This window comes from Pocillopora damicornis, chromosome 5, assembly GCF_964200805.1.
Source record: "Pocillopora damicornis chromosome 5, jaPocDami1.2, whole genome shotgun sequence".
Taxonomy (NCBI): domain Eukaryota; kingdom Metazoa; phylum Cnidaria; class Anthozoa; order Scleractinia; family Pocilloporidae; genus Pocillopora; species Pocillopora damicornis.
Window position 1 is genome coordinate 18740082 of NC_142674.1, and position 17136 is coordinate 18757217.

The 17136-nt window shown below is 37.9% G+C and overlaps 2 protein-coding genes and 1 long non-coding RNA gene across 5 annotated transcripts in view; 1 reads left to right on the forward strand and 2 right to left on the reverse strand.

The window, feature by feature from the left end:
• Positions 1-17136, reverse strand: part of LOC113664492 (SRSF protein kinase 3) — a 75063-nt gene that overhangs the window by 25864 nt on the left and 32063 nt on the right. The window lies entirely within an intron of this gene.
• Positions 1331-4826, reverse strand: LOC149045787 (uncharacterized). Its single transcript, XR_016186830.1, has 2 exons — positions 4365-4826; positions 1331-3513 (listed from the first exon to the last, which is right to left on the reverse strand). It is a non-coding gene; the product is annotated as an uncharacterized LOC149045787 (long non-coding RNA).
• On the forward strand, positions 1636-16531 carry LOC113664505 (uncharacterized). 3 transcript variants are annotated; one of them, XM_089207167.1, is made up of 4 exons: positions 1648-1784; positions 3215-3287; positions 12176-12266; positions 14227-16531. In XM_089207167.1, exon 4 carries the CDS (start codon positions 14233-14235, stop codon positions 15088-15090), a length of 858 nt encoding a protein of 285 aa, XP_089063293.1. In that variant the 5' UTR covers positions 1648-1784; positions 3215-3287; positions 12176-12266; positions 14227-14232; the 3' UTR covers positions 15091-16531. The 3 variants fall into 3 exon arrangements, with proteins under 3 accessions (XP_089063292.1, XP_089063293.1, XP_089063294.1); XM_089207166.1 differs by lacking the exon at positions 12176-12266 and having other exon boundaries at positions 1636-1784; XM_089207168.1 differs by lacking the exons at positions 1648-1784; positions 3215-3287; positions 12176-12266 and adding an exon at positions 13089-13222.

The window sequence follows — 17136 nt, forward strand, 5'->3', positions numbered from 1 at the left end:
GAACAAGCAGTCGTTGTTACCATGGTAACATGAGTGCTGCGACCTTTATAAAAGGCATTTCTGTGCATCCCCCCTGAGTGCCTAACTGCGTGAAAAATTTGAAGTGGGGTTGAAAATTTTCATTTCCCAAGATGTTCGATTCTTATTGAGACTTGTTCTTAACTCTCAAGCGAGAACGCAGAATTTCTCGTCTGTTACAGCCAATGTTGTCGCACATTGGAACTTGCAATAATGTTAACCAACACGCAGTGTGGTTCCTTTGCAAGATTGACAGAGTTCGAACTGCGATGCGAAGTATATTACGTGGTGTCTTTTTAATTTTTATGAACTTTTGTGGCCTTTACGGCTCGTGAAAAGACTGCTAATTGGCTTTACGCAAACTTAGTTTGCTGGCACTATTTCTAACCAGCTCACATGCATAGAACGTCTTATAAGCCCATGCATGCTCAAGTTTATTAACTTCCCTGGTTAACAAAGCTTACTTAAAGTTCTTAAAAAAAACGCATGAAACAAACAAGATAACCAGAACTTTTCTCTGGCCTGTAATTTTTCATTTGCGGGCAAGTGCTACGAGAGAGAAGGAAAATTACGCTTGTCACAGAATTTAAATCATTTTTTCCCGAAATTCTAGCTGCACTTAACTTACGTGGGTCCCCTGTAAGATTGACAGAGTTCGAACTGCGATGCGAAGTATATTACGTAGCGTCTTTTAAATTGATATGAACTTTTGTGGCCTTTACGGTTCGTGGCAAGACTACTAATTGGCTTTACACAAGCCTAGGACGCTGGTACTATTTTTAACCAGCTCACATGCATGGAACTTTTGACAAGCCCAATTTTGCTCAAGGTTATTTACCTCCCTGATTAACAAAGCATATAGTTTTTTTTAAAAAAATTGCAAAACGCGTGAAACAAACAAGATAACCGGAACTTTTCTCTGGCCTGTAATTTTTTATTTGAGGGCGGGTGCTACGAGAAAGATGGAAAATTACGCTTGTCACAGAATTTAAATCATTTTCCTGAAATTCTAGCTGTACTAAACCTATGTGGGTCCTCTGTAAGATTAATGGAGTTCGAACTGCGATGCGAAGTATAATACGTAGCGTCTTTTAAATTGATATGAACTTTGTGGCCTTTACGGTTCGTGGCAAGACTACTAATTGACTTTACGCAAGCCTAATGCGCTGGTACTATTTTTAACAGCTCACATGCATAGAACTTTTGACAAGCCCATGCTTGTTCAAGGTTATTTACTTCCCTGATTAACAAAGCATGAAGTTTTTCAAAAAAATAATTGCAAAACGCATGGAACAAACAATATAACCAGAACTTTTCTCTGGCCTCTAATTTTTTATTTGAGGGTGGGTGCTACGGGAAAGAAGAAAAATTATGCTTGTCACAGAATTTAAATCATTTCTCTGAAATTCTAGCTGCTTTTAACTTATGTGGGTCCTCTATAAGATTAACGGAGTTCGAACCGCGACGCGAAGTGTATTACGTAGTGTCTTTTAAATTAATATGAACTTTTGTGGCCTTTACGGCTCGTGGGAAGACTGTTAATTGGCTTTACGCAAGCGTAGTGCGCTGTTACTATTTTTAACCAGTGCAAATGCATGGAATTTTTTACAAGCCCATGCATGCCCAAGGTTTTTTTAATTCCCTGGTTAACAAATGCATTTATGAAAGTAACTGGTACTTCAGGAATCATCATTCGCACCCAAACACCTCGAGAACATCAAGTCACTAACTGTTTTCATAGGAAACTATTTCTATGCGCACTAAAGGTGAGTAGAGTCTCACTATAAACTACAAACTTGAAAACAATTTTGCTAATTAACCAATACTTCATCAATTAACTATTATTTCTACCAAATACTCCAAACTAGAAAAAGCTAAGACAAACTAACTGAAAAAAATGTTATGAAATATGTGCTTATTGTTCTTTCGTGGTGCATCAATCGATACTTAATACATACATCAATCAATTTATATAATCAATCGATCTCATCGCCTGATGAAGACTAGTAGTATTGCAGTCATCGCGATCAACATCCAAATTGACTCTATCTTGAGACAAACGAATAAAGTTCATTTCCTAACTGAAAAAATATTATATCGAACCACACCGGAACTACACCAAACCATGCTGAAGAACTTCAGCTACGTTCAGCATCCTGCACCAAAATTCACAAAACTGCACCAAACTACACCAACTTACTCCAAACTACAACAAACTACACTAAACAACACAGAATTGTACAAACTACGAAAAACTGCAATCGGACTACCATCTGAACTACAGTGTACTAGATTAAAGCTTCTTTAATGCAAAGCAACCTCACTGATTTCACCAACTACACGGACTGAAACTTAAAGTAGGCGGAAGTACACTCAACTCCACCAGATGCTAAATTATCAACCACACTAAACTACGGTCAATTCATTTCTACCACAACCATACTTAAAAACTATATAAACTTTTAATGATAAGGTTTTCACGTTTCAACAGGTTATCATGTATATTCTCCTTTCGGTGGAAGAAAAACTGAAGGCAAAAACTTAAAATCACCTTAAGGATCGTCTTCTACGTAGCGGCTGAGAATTGATATGTCAGCACAGTAGCGAAAAATGTCAAGCATCACACTTTCACGATCAAAATTTTAAGAGATAAACAGTTGTTACCATGGAGAAAGGTTTCATTCTCAAAAACAACTGAAGTGTGAGCTGTTCAACAATAACTGTGGAAACAATGTTCTGATATCCTAAAGTAGGCGTTTTAGCCTTCACTGACATATTTTCATCTCACAAGAAAATGAATCATGTCTTATACAGAATTTTCGCCACATTTTGAATCACATTTCGTCAACACAATAACAAGTTTGTGTCATCCTTCACTCGTTTAACTTTCACAAACTCATAAATATTACAAGAACTGGCCACACGTATCTCAGTCCTAGTGTTCGAGTGCTCATAACAAATAAACAGTACACTTCGGAAGACTTGGCAGCTGTTTCTATCAACTCTCCTGTCAAAAGGAAAGATGATAGGAGAAAGAGAATCCAGAGGGGAATAGTATTTTCAGCCGCACGATCGATCATTTTGCACGCGCTGGCCGGGTCACCACACTTTTATCACTGGCATCACTGACAGCAGGCGCTGATGGTAGATTAAAGTCATTAATTGGAAAATAATTTGTTCCTTGTTGCCTTTTCAGCTTTACGGGTTGAGTCTGTTGCAAACATCATACAGTTGTGATTTAATAAAAGCGAAATCCCCTGCGAATAAAGGTAAGCCCTTAATGGTTAAATATGATTGTCATCGTAAAAAGTAGACGACGAAGCGGAAAGTATTAAATCACTTTCATGAGCTAGCCTAAAGGCAATTATGTTGTTATGCTGTCCTCATCAAAATGGCGTCTTCAGGTCCAATTTCAAGAATCTGTCTCGTCCTTGAGTTCCGCGGCATTTTGATCTCGGATCCTAAAGTTCGTTAATTCCCAAATCTCCTGAAAAGCTAATAGAGAGAAACATGATTCGTTTACGGTAAAATTTTGCGATTAAAAGGAATGTGAAAGTAAGGCGAACTCGTCATGTCCGAACTTGATAACAAGGATACATAACTCGAGGTACGCGCAACTTGTTTTGGGAAAAAAATAGCAAAGATAATTCGGTTAGAAGTAGATAAATATGCTTCTCATTTACCGCCGAACCAGTGTCCGAGTAGAATATGGTTTGATGCAGATTGTTACTGCTGTGTTTGGCCTCTTGTTTTCTATTATCAAATATGTTTCTGATGTGGTTTAAAATATTTGAAGCTTAACTTTTAGTGTGTATCTGCGGCCGTACTAACGGCTAGCAGATGCCAAGCCCGATTTTTTTCATTTTCATTGTAGTATTAAGAAAATTGAAGATGGAAATCTTTGCGAAATTTGCCTCCAGAATTTCGAAATAACTGCTATCTTTGCATTACAATATGCACGCAAAGAGTTGCCCACCAGCGCGGGAAAATATGGTCATACTCACAATAGCGCAAACATTTTTGGTTTATATCGAATACATCGCTAAAAATAAGAAGAGACCTACAGGAACCAGGAGGTTTTCTTTACGACTGATGATTCCTGAGCGTGCACTATTTACAAATAGGCATTCGATGCCGTGAGCAACGACGCAGAAAGATGAGTTTAATTGCGCGCCATTTGAAACTGACAGAGATGGTTCGAGCTCAGAATTGGCGGCACGACCTCCACCGAGATGATCATATGCGTAATAAGCGTTATGCCCAAAATATAAGAGTTTGTATGGGAATATTTACGACCACTCTAAGGAATTAAAAATACAGTCAATTTTCAATGAAAAATGCCTCACCTTACTTCCACAGTGTATCGTTTGTTGTCTGAACGCTTACTTTGTTAAAACGAGGCCGTTATAGCGAGTTATCGTTACAAGGTTGCACATTCCATTTCAGAATATCCGATCTGAGAAGCGAAAAATCCATGCTCAAAATGACCGAGCGGCCACAAATCCAACGCAGAATCTAGCCAAATAATCTGTAGTTTCATTTCAATTCTCTATCAACTTGATCCTCCCGGTGGAACCGACGCCAAGCCGCAGTTTGCTTCCAAAATTTCCAGTTTACACGTTTCTAACAACCCGCGAACACATTCACCACGACACGCGACCGTTGAAACCGTTAAATTGGTGTCAACTTACGGCGTGGTCCCTTACTTCCTAAGAGTGGTCCTAAATATTCCCATACAAACTCTTTCATTTTCGCCATGACGCTTATTACACAGGATGATCGTCTCACAGCTGGAGCTTGAGCCACCTGTGAGCTCAGAGGCAGTGATGCGAGTTAATTAGGAGCCTCAAACCACAGAGGCCACGTAGAGTTCACTAAACATAAGGAACATGGCACGAGATGTTATTCTAGCACAATTCAGACTCTATAAATATTACAAAAAGAGGCAAAGAAATCAAGCAGCAATAAGGACACACTATTAATGTGACTCGAATTTCCAAAATGACGAAATTCACCAGCCACATTATAATGTAGTCATGGAAGAGAAGCTTTTCGCTTGAACAGTAATTGTCAATTAATAAGTCTTAATAGCTGTATTGCAAATCAGACTTTGATCTCGCTGCCCTAGTCAAAATAAAATCCAAAGGATGACTGATCACAAATGAATAACAAAGGCAATTTTCTTCAACAGTTACGTTGAGAAACCAAGATATGAACATATTCATGAATTTTTCGATGGGAAATAGAACGTAATGATAAAGAAATATCAAAAATAAATAATAAAATGATATGATTAAATAAATGATAAAAACAATAGAATCTTAGACATTACTGCTTCTTAATTATCACTTTTTCCAATTGCTTTTTAATCGACCAACTAACAACATTCGATCTCTTCGTTAGGAGACAGCCGAGAACCCAAATCCTCGCAAGTTTCTGTTGAATCTTACCATAAATTTCCTCAGATCTTTACTTTGCCAGAAGAAAGATGTCTTTCAGGAATAGTGATTTTCATGGATTCTTATCTCTCTTTATATAGAAGTTTCTCAGGACTTGTTGCTCCGACTCAGTTTTCATTAAGACCATCCACCACCTTGAAATTACTTCTTTAGGCCATTCACGACAATTTTTTGTGTATGTTGAAGAGCAATGTGATCATTGGTTCACCAATCTGTTAATTATCTGCTCTCTTCAGGCTTATTAAGCAAGAAGACTGAGGCGAATCATTTGCATGCAAATTAAGAATCCGGAATTTTCGCAAAACATTTACAAAGCCTTTTTTGCCAGTCCCGCTTTTTCTTAGAAAAGATATTTTTAATCACATCAAAGAATGCAAACGACGGTTACTCCATAGTGTGTTTACCACATAATTTGACACGAACATTATGATATCTATCATTAATTTTCCTTTTGTGTTAGCCAATCAGAAAATATTGATGGAACAAAGCCCCTGGGATGTAACTTCTAAAGCATAACCGGTTCATTTTTTTCTTAATTCGGATCTTGAATGTCGATGAAAGGAGGAAAGGAACCCGTCGGTTTCATTTTGATCAGGGGCAATGCTAGTAGACTATGTTAAGCGGATTCGGAACAGGACGATAATAGTTGTCTACAAAATAATTTTCGTATCTAACCCTAAGGGAAAAGAAAGAGAGACTAATTGATCTACTTTTGTCACGAGAATTAGTCGCAAAAGTAGCGTGACATGAACTGACAAATTAACCTCCGTTGTGTCCTATAGACAGGGGTTCCTCTTTGTTGTAAAGGGCTCAGAAATTAATGCAGATAAAAGATATAATATTTTTTATTTATTAAGGTAAATATTGTTTTTACGTTGAACTCTTGCACCTTTATATCATTTTCATGCAAGGACTGTGTCCATTTTCTAGGAAAAGCTCTTCAAAGCACTCCTCTGCTTTTAAATCTCAGGGCTCTAACGAGGGGCCGACTTGTAAAACCTCAGCTTTTTTTTCCCTTACAGCAGCACAAAAACTCTCAGCGGTTTCTAAACAATTAAAAGATATGTAGTTGGAACGCTATTAGGTGCGATTACCGCAAGTTCAGCATTAAAAATAAAGGACGTCGAAGCACTGATCAAGAGCACTGGACTTTATGTTGACTTCCAATGATTTATCTTTATTACAATATGCCAATGCTTAAAACCGTCAAAACAAAATACAAATAAAAATATCTAGTCCATGCGACGCGAAAGGACAAAGCCGAACAATAATTGGATGTGATAAAAACACGAACACACGAAACGGCAAAACAACTAAACTAGAAATAAAACCGACGAAATGAAACTAAGAAAGGTAAAAAACACATGCTTACCGATTGTCCCCTCTGCACGCCTGAGTAGTTATAAACGTAGGATCCAAAAACTTCGCAATAAAGGCAATAAACTTCGCAAACGCAAAAACACAGACCATGCACACAGACGACTAGTAAAGACGCACGAGGTTCTGAAATACGATCTGACGGAAACGCCACTAATATCTAGCCTAGAAAGTTATAACAGAAATTACTCAACTTTTAGAAGATATCAATGATTTACTTCTAAGGTCTACTTCTTACCTTGATATTTATATTATACCTTGATATTTATATTGGATGAAAAGCTTTCAATAAAGAAGAGATCACTCAACTGAGTAAGAATGTAGTATTGATCCAATTTTACTTCTTAGAAGATTTAAGACCCCTTATCGAATATATCGAGCCTTTACTTTGCGGAAAGAGGTTTTTTGAAACACAAAAGCTGAATTGTGTGTAAGTCTGGGTCTTAAATCTGGAAGCTTAGCGTGCGTATAATAATAGTGGAGCTCGCAGCGCGTGCAGCGAAGCCCCATAACTATTCGAAATAGTAGTAACCCAAGAAGCCAAAATAATTTAGACTAATGACCGTACGGGCATCCGTTGAAGGTTTTTAATTCTAGCATGCGCGGCCAACTGTACCGCGGGCACTGTCTTAGCTATTTCGTAATGGAAGGGCGAGGAAGAAGATAATGTGCAAGCTCGATTGCTTACGTAACTTGGATACCCTAGTATCGTGCGCTAGGAGACACCGGCAAGATGACAATGAAGTGCGCATACTCGCGTGCCGAGCTTTAGTGAAGCAAACGGGCAAACGGTTAGGCATTACATGAGGGCTTCACATGGGCTAGTAGATGTGAAGCTGCTTAAACATATAATTCGCAACCCGCGTTTTGAGCGGGAAATCAAACTGGCGAGGTTTTAGTTGAACAGTGGTTCTCAGCATTTTGCAATTTCTAATCAGCTCGCAAAGCAACAATACTGGCAGAACTATAGCTTTATCAAATGGAGGAAATTATTTTAATTTAAGTTCGTGGAGAGAGGGTTTTGGGTGAAAATAGGCTGGATAGAAAGAGACAGAGCGACCAAAGAAACCAACCAGTACACAGCGTAAAGAAATTTAGAAAAGGCGCCAAAATAGGCAGAATACGGCAAGAGGAACTCGAAGAGAACGAGAAAAGACATAAGTAAAAAGGCAAATATCTAGCGAAAAGTAACGCGAGAAAGAAATTCGAAGTCGCTCCTGAAAACAGACTAAAAAGAGATCATCAACAAAGACAAGCAAACTACAAAGGATCCGAGAAAGAAGATGAGGTAGGTCGTGTCTTAATTTGGTTTTTTCGTACGCTAAGGCCCAGAATAATTCCAAGCTTTTTTTCACCAATCGTCGTTTGATACTAACTTCAGTTTTTAATTAAACTGATCACGTTTGGGTAAAACATTGACTTTGGCATTTATCTCCTAAAAGCCCTTCCGCCTGTTCATTGCTCGAATAATATTTCACAGGGTTTGTATTCTGCAGCTTATTTCTTGTCCTATCGTTTGGAATGTGTAATACAGTCGTGGTGTTAGGGGAAAAGAAGTTATCTTTCTAGGATTTTGTTTTGTTTTCAAATTATAGCGAACGGCGAGCGCAATTTTCTACTTTTCTCTCCCTTCAGTTATTGAGTAAACTATCGCAGGATTTACATTATGCATTTAAAAGAATCGCGCTTTGTCGAAAATCAAAATGAGATTGAGTCAGCGATGTTCAACTTACATTAAGTCTGACGCGGTAGTTCGATTTTGACAATATTGTCATGTGAGAACCCGTCAAACATCTGAGAATTAAATTACGTACCGCATATGTGTGGTGCAAACAAACTCACAGGTAAAACAGAGGTAGTGCTACAGCGGGATGAGTGAATTTCATTGTTTGGTTGTCTAACTTTTCAGCGCTATGTTTTCATGCTTTCTACTCGATTCGTTCCAACTTCAGGAAATGGTTGTCTCACAAAACATGGAGCCACTTTCTCTTCGCTCAATGTCTCGAGGCGTACTTATTGCTCGGGTTATGATAAAAATACTTGCGATACGATAATTTTTTCTTAATGCTGGAAACTGTGGAATCAATCTCCGGAATTGATAGTGATTACATTTTGCAAGAAGCGTTCGACTTTTGATTGTGTAATTAAACGGGGTCCTGGCAATTTGAGCTCACAAGCACGCTGGTAAGCACAATTGTTGCTTACAGTTCTCGAATTCAAGAGCAGGTGTTGTAAAAAGGTTTGCTTAGCTTTTTCATTGTTACACATTTCTTTTTCTAAGAATCTTGCTTATCCGGTGCATGCTGAATTCTAATTTTTCAACCAAATTTTCTTTTCTTTTGAATATTCTAAGATCTCCTAGTATCAGTTGATATTCATGTGATTAAAATAATTACATGAAATCTTCCAGATATATAGCACATAATTTTTTCCTGTGATCCTCTTAACATTTTATTATGTGAAAAGACTGGTATTGGCTCTAAAAGTGCAGTCAAGTTAAAGTTTTTATGCACATCCTATGCATCAAATTTGTGTTATAAAATGTTGTATCCTTCTTAAAACTAATTAAACAGAATAAGAATGAGTTACCAGGCACAAGTATGGCTTCCACGATGATAGTTTCCAAGTTTGAAAAAAGTCACAGCCTACTAAAATCCTCAGTTCCTTTGCCCTGACAGCCCAACCTCATCAAAACATTGCCAACAGGAGCGATCAGCAAATTAATAATACAGACAAGAGAGCCTATTCCCACATCCACCCCCTTCAATCCCTTTAGCTAATTATGGACATAGCATTTCAAACGTAGTGAATATGCCACAAGTTTTCCATTTCCCTGACTAATTATTTTGAAATAGTGTTTATAAGTTGTGGAAAATGGTTTGGTTGAAATGTAATACAAAGACTTGCCAGCAGATAGTCACATGAAAATTTTTTACATATTAATAAAATTTGTCATTGCGTTTCATGTTAACAAGTGGCAACAACTCCACCTTTCAGTAAATTCAATTATTGACAAACGTGAGAAAAAAACCATCTAAAACTTTTCAACCTATTTAATATCGCCAACAACATTATCAACTCAACTTTCAAACTAAAGAAAAAACTTGATTGAAGTTTAAAATTGATTTCTGTAATGTAAAAATGAATTTTCCAATTCTTTTTCTTCTGCAGTGCGGCGTTCATAACGTAGAATATTCCTCTCGAGTTCTGGTCTTGAAAATTAACCAAAACCGAAACTATAGTTTGCTTTAATTTTGATCCAAATAGTTGCACGAATGTAAGAAAGAGAAAATAAGGCTAAACATCAGAAACACTAATTGTGAGGCGTTTTTCTCGGCTAACTGCAATGTATTGTGATAGGAAACGTCGTTCCGCCATGATGAATTTTTTTAGCATATGCTAATTTAGGTGTTGATTGAAAATTACTCCACTGCAACCTTGACCGCAACTTGTTATCAAAAGATTAGCCAGCTATAGAATAGTTTCCCATGCAATTGTTGTACATGACAATATCCGTAGATTTTTAAGTCAGTATTTTGAATCAATCACTCGACACTCAGATCTTATGACCAGAAACAATAGCTCAGCACGTGCATTCTTTACCTTTCTCAAACGTACTCTACCAAACGACAACGTGAAATCGTCAAAATTTTTGTGGTCTGAGAACCGAAGCCCTGACTGCAAATTTTTGAAGTTTGCATTTGCACTACGTTGCTAACATAGGTATTGCTAAAAGTTGGTGTAGCGCCTTAAGGGACGTTAAACATTTGCAGTCATTCACGATATTTGAACCATAAGTATTTATTTATTTTTAAGCGAGGTTTTTCTCGTCATGACTGCTTAAGGTCATTTGGCACATGTGACTCAGATAACATGGGTTTAATTCATTTGTTAACCCCTGGGCAATGTAGTTAAAAACTGGGTTAAGATAACCCAGGGTTGGTGTAAAATCTGATTTCAGATCTGTAAGCTTTAAGAATAAGTTCAGAGTGATTTTCTGCAATTTGATTATTGGATGCCCTCAAAAGAATAGAGAATTACTGAAAAATTGTCTGAAAAAAGCTTTTGAAAAGAAGGAATAAGGAAACCCGGATGAAAATTTAACCATATGTTGGTGCTTATCGTCCTTTGAGCAACGGTTAAGAAACGGTTAAAAGTTTGGCCATTTTACGGCTAACAATTATTATCAAATGAATAAAGGGGTAAGTTTCGAAAGAAACTATGGTGCTGCGTCGGTGGGAGAGTATCTCTCTGACGAAGGTCTAACGCTCGAAACGTCAGCTTTTTTACCCTTTACGGTGGCTAATTTACGTTTTCAACCCAGTTGTTAACACTAAATTACCTGCTAACAATTATTATCAATCCATTGCTGTCACCAGAAAATTTTTTACGGTTAACTCCTTATGTGACTAAAGGTTAAAATTTGTCAATTTTTACGCCTAAATGCTAATTTTTTAACGGTTAACCCCATGTAGACCCTCTAATAATATTAAAATTTAATTAGAGCCCAACTCGCCTAGGCAGCTTTCAGCGGGACCCTCGAGACGTAATTCACATTTCTGATCTGTAACCATGGCATTTCCTTAGCTTTATCTAGCAATTATTCCATGAGAGCGAAATTGATATGAGTTAGCCTTTAAGTATTTTATTTTCAAGAAGCGTAACTGTTATTTTATTGCAAACAACCAAATAAATATGTCAAAATTAGCCACAGAGAGTGCGAAAGCGAAACGAGTTTCGTACACTCCGCGAAAAGGTTTATGGCTTACGACCAATCAAAATTGAGGAGCTGAGAAGATTTCAATATTTATATCAACAACAGAACAGATACTTAAAAGTATTGTTTAAGTAGCTTGCTCCGTAAATGTTATCGAGGTTGAATTATTTATTGGTAAGGTAAAGCATAATGTTTGCGAAACTTATTAGATATTTGCACTACGTGATTTTATGAGAATATCCGTGACACCAATAATCACAGATGTTTCCACGGTGTTTTAAAAACGTATAATTATCGGTTGGTTTAACTAAAAGCGAAAAGGTAAATCAACAGTTTAAATACCCGTACTAGAATAAGCTTTATGTTTGAAAAGTGTCGAATTTTCCAGAGGCTATGTTCGACCATTTATTATTCATGACAAAACTTCTATCAAGAAAGGTTACCTATTTAAATTTGAAAGGCTTTAGTCGCTTGCTGAATAAAACTTATAACTCAGAATTGTCTTTTGTTTCACGACAAACCATGCACCAATCACATTTAAGAAAAAGTGCTCCCTGCAGTTTACGGAAAATCTTTAAAGGTAGGGTTTCGTTTACCCTCCTAGGAACCAGAGAAACAAAATGAAAAGCTAGACGTGTTAACTGCAGATGATTTTAATTTGCGGTCAATAGGCAGTCGATGAAGACGAATGTCAGGTAAGACCCAAACCTCATTGCTAATAATTTATGTTGAGCGAACAAGGACGGTATAATTGGTATTAGCATACCAATTAAAGATATGTTTCTGACTCCTCGAATGTCGATGAACTAAGTATTAGAAAACTTTTGAAAAAGATCTTAGGTTGGTACGTAACATTTGTGACTTCGTAACAAGGGCTAACTCAAATACATCCGTAAGATAAAATGTTAAGTTTTACTTGGACCTTCAGGGAAAACTTAATACGTAGGCATAGGAGGACACTGGGGTTCGCGATATTGCGACAGCGGACAATTTTTCTTGCAGTACTTCGGTAGCTTTTGCGGCATTTTGGGCGGCACCAAATATTATCTTCCAAGTCTTTCACTGTTTTCCGAGCCGTTTCTAGTTTTTCCGATTCTTTCGGAAACAGACTAAATTAGAAAATTACCCAACTGAAATTAGATTTGCACAAGTCGAAATTGTTCCAGATTCCTGAAGAATCCGGTATGTTGTAGTACCGAATTCGTTCTGCCGTTTACACACAAGTAGGAAAAATCCGAAATAAACCTCCTCTCTTTCGTCGTGTCTCCGGAAATTTTGAATCTGAAATCTAAAATTGGAACGTCGAATCCGAACACTTTTGAGTCCGGGACGTTTGAACATTTATTATGTCTGAAAAGAGTTGAATTGTCCTGAGGCTATGTTCAACAATTACTCGTGACAAAGGCTTTAGTCGCTTACTGAATAAAACATAAGACTCAGAATTGTCTATTGTTTCACGACGAACTATGCACCAATCACATTTAAGAGACTTTTTTTGGAGTACATGCTCCGATACTGAAAGCGCTATCTACAGTTCACGGAATATCTTCAACGGTGGGATTTCAGAGAAACAAAATGAAAGCTTGGAAGTGTTAACTGCGGACGACTCTCAATTTGCGGTCAATTGGCAGTCGATGTAGACAAGTGTCAGGTAAGACACAAACTTCATTGCTAATAATTTGTGTTGAGCGAATAAGGGCGAAAATTAACATGCCAGAGGTACGTTTCTGACGCTTCGACTGTCGATGAAGTGAACAATAAAAAAAGGTTTTTACAAAAGATTTTAGGTAGACACATAACATTTTTGAATCCGTAACAGGGGCTCACTCAGATATATCCAGGAGATAAATACTACGTTTTAGTTAGAACCGTAGGGATAACGTAATAAGTATGCATACGAGCTCGAGGACATTGAGGTTTGCGATATTGCGCCGATAGTAGACAATTTTTCTTAGAGTATTTTGATAGTTTTTGTAGCACTTTGAGCGGTATCAAATATCCTTAAAGTCTTCCAATGTATTCCGAGCCATTTCCAGTTTCTGATTCTTTCGGAAACAGACCAAATTCGAAAATTATCCAACTGAAACTAGATTTACACGAGTCGAAATTGTTCCGGATTCGTTTCGCCGTTTACATGCAAGTAAAAAAAATCCGAAATAAAACCTTTTCTCTTTGGTCAGGTCTCCTGTGATTTTGAATCTGAAATTTAAAGTTGGATGTCATATCCGTAAAATTTTCAGTCCAGAACGTTTGGATATTTACAAATTCTAAGTTGCTATTTCCGTGTTGTTTGTACTGTGTATATTTTTGGCGATATTGAGGAATGTGCTCGTTCTTTTTTTCAGTAATGCAGCTTTCAGAACCCAGAATATCCCCCTCCGAATTCTTGTCTTGAAAATTAACTAAAACGGAAAATATGGTTCGCTTTAATTTTGACCCAAATAGTTGCACGAATGTAAAAAAGAGCAAATAAGATTATACATCAGAAACATTAAGAAGCAAAGAATAAAAGCTTTGTTCAATTAAGATTCTTTCTCGGCTGACTGCGTTGTATTGTGATCCGATGCAATACTTCGTGTAAAGAACATGTGAGAACTATCATACTACTTTTGCCCGCATTAAAAAATCTTTAAATCTTTTTATTCTCCTCTTAAGCTTGGAATGGAAAAGGAGCACCAGTTAGCAGTGGAAGATGAAATTTCTCAAAGACATAAAGAACAGGATGTAGATGTTGAGTTCATCTGCACGCTGCAGAGGATTTCCGTGGAACTCGTGAAAGAGTTGTCTCTTTATCCACTCTCCAAAAGTGATGATTATCCTGCTAAGCGTTCCCGATTTCCTGGTGTCTACCTTATATATTACGATGGTGAGACTTCACTCTATGGAAACCGGGTCCGTCCGTCAAAGGACAAACCAATCTATGTGGGAATGTCTAAAACAAGTGTCTTAGAACGCCTGAACTACCACCGCGGTAGACTGGAAGAGGCGAAAGACTTACAGGTGCAAGATTTCAAGGTACGGTTTATGAGTTTGGAAATTGACGACTATGCACCCTGTATTGAGGGGATGCTAATAAAGTACTATGAACCTTTTTGGAACTGTAGGAATGGCTCGGAAGTAAACTTCTCTTTTGGAAACAGTAAAAGCAATAATAACACGTGGTACAAATACCACATTGATGAAGATAAGAAGATAAGAGAAACTATAGACGGCGTAAAACCTGCAAAACCTACAGGCTTGAGAGTCAAGGTTTTTCCACGTATTTATGATATCGCCATTCAGCTACTGCGCTGGAGTTTCGCGATTTTTCCACGTATTTCTGATATCGTCATTCAGCTACTGATACGTAGGAGGCGCTCGGCGAGCTCGGCGGGCGTGGCGGGCTTAGCGGGCGTGGCGGGCGTGGCTGGCGTGGTTGGCATGGCGGGTGTGGCGGGCGTGGCGGGCGTAGTAGGCGTAGCGGGCGTGGCGGGCGTGGCAGGCGTGGCAGGCGTGGCGGGCGTGTGCTTGGCAGGCTAGGCGGGCTTGGGGACCTCGACGGGCTTAACAGACTCTAGGGGCTCGAGAAACTCGGCGGGCTGGACAGGCGGAGACAAGTTAATTGAAACTGTAGAAGGTGTAAAACCTGCAGTACCATTAGAATCAACAGGCTCGACAGGCTCGGAATTAATATATTCATTTTTAAGCCAGGTTTTTCTCGTTCTGGCTGCATAAGGTCCCTAATATCATCTGGAGACAAGGACTAGGAAGTCATTTGGCACACGTGACTCAGATACCACGAGTTTCCTTCATTTGTTAACACCTGGGCAATGTTGTTCAAAACTGGGTCAAGATAACCCAGGGTAAGTGTGAAATCTGATTTCAGATCTGCAAGCTTTGAGAAAAAACTTAGTGTAATTTGCTGCAATTTCATTATTGGATCCTCTTAAGGGAATAGAGAATTATATGAAAAATAATTTTAAAAAGGCTATTGAAAAAAAGGATTAACGAAACCAGGATTAAAATTTTATTGTATTTGCTTTTTAGCCTCCGAACATCTAAATGAAAAAGGGAGGCTCAACGAGTTGCTGGCTTTTTATGGCTAACAATTGAAATTTTGACCATTTTACGGCTAACAGTTATTATCATTCCATTGCTATCACCACAAATGTTTTTACGGTTAACTTTTTTGTGACTAACGGTCTAAAATGCGTCAATTTTTACGCCTAACAGCTAAATTTTTGGCCGTTTTACGGCCAACTATTAACCCCATTAGACTCTCTAATAATGTTTAACGAGGGAACCCAACTCACTTGGGCAGTTTTCAGCGGAACCCTCAAGACGTATCTGTAATTCGTATTTCTAATCGGTGACCACGACATTTCCCAAGCTGTATTTAGCAATTATTCCATGAGAGTGAAATTGACGCGAGTTGGCCTTTAACTATTTCTTTTTCAATAAATGTAATTATTATTTTACTGCAAACACCCAAACAAATATCTCAAAACTTCCCACGGAGAGTGCAAAACAAGTTTCGTACATTCTACAAAAAGGTCCTTGGCTTATGACCAAGGTTCGAGACCATTGCCTCGATTCCAATCAAAATTCAGCAACTGAGACGATTTCAATATTTATATCAACAACAGAACAGATGCTTAAAAGTATTGTCCAAGTGGCTTCCTTCGTAATTGTTATCGAAGTTGAATTATTCATTGTAAGGCAAAGAATAATGTTTGTGAAACTTATTAGATATTTCCACTACGTGATTTTATGAAAATCTCCGTGACACTTATGATCGCAGATGTTTTAAAAACGTGTAATTATCGGTTGGTTAAGCTAAAAGCGAAAGGGTGAATCAGTAGTTTATATACCCGTACTAGAATAAGCTTTATATTTGAAAAGTATCGAATTTTCCTGAGGCTATGTTCAGCAATTTATTGTTTATGAAAAAATTTCCATGAATAAAGGTTATCTATTTGAATTTGAAAGGCTTTAGTCGCTCGCTGAATAAAACAGACTCAGAATTGTCTTTTGTTTCACGACAAACCATGCACCAATTACATTTATGAAAAAACTGCTGCCCGCAGTTCACGGAATATCTTCAAAGGTAGGGTTTCGCTTACCCCCTTAGAACCAGAGAAACAACATGAAAGGCTAGAAGTGTTAACTGCGAATGATTTTAATTTTCGGTCAATTGGCAGTCGATGAAGACGAATGCCAAGTAAGACACAAACCTCACTGCTAACAATTTATGTTGAGCGAATATATAGATCTAGCCACGCCTAAGAGCGTAGCTCTTGTTAGTTTATTTTTAGCCCCTCATCAAAATAAAAACTGTAATAAAACTTTTCAGCACTGGCTGTAGAAGTGTTTCTTCAAGGGGATTAAGAGACCAGTCCGGGGGATGGGAAGGGAAGGGAAGAATTGACGAGGTCTGAAACCTGGGGACGATGTTCTCACAACTTGCGATAAAACGCATGCTAGCCAGCGCTATCTTCAAGCAGCTGAGGACCTTCGTTTTTGTTCGTGATGTTTTGAGCAAATTTTCGACGATAGAGAATCTTTTCTTCTTCAAAGGAAGTGTGC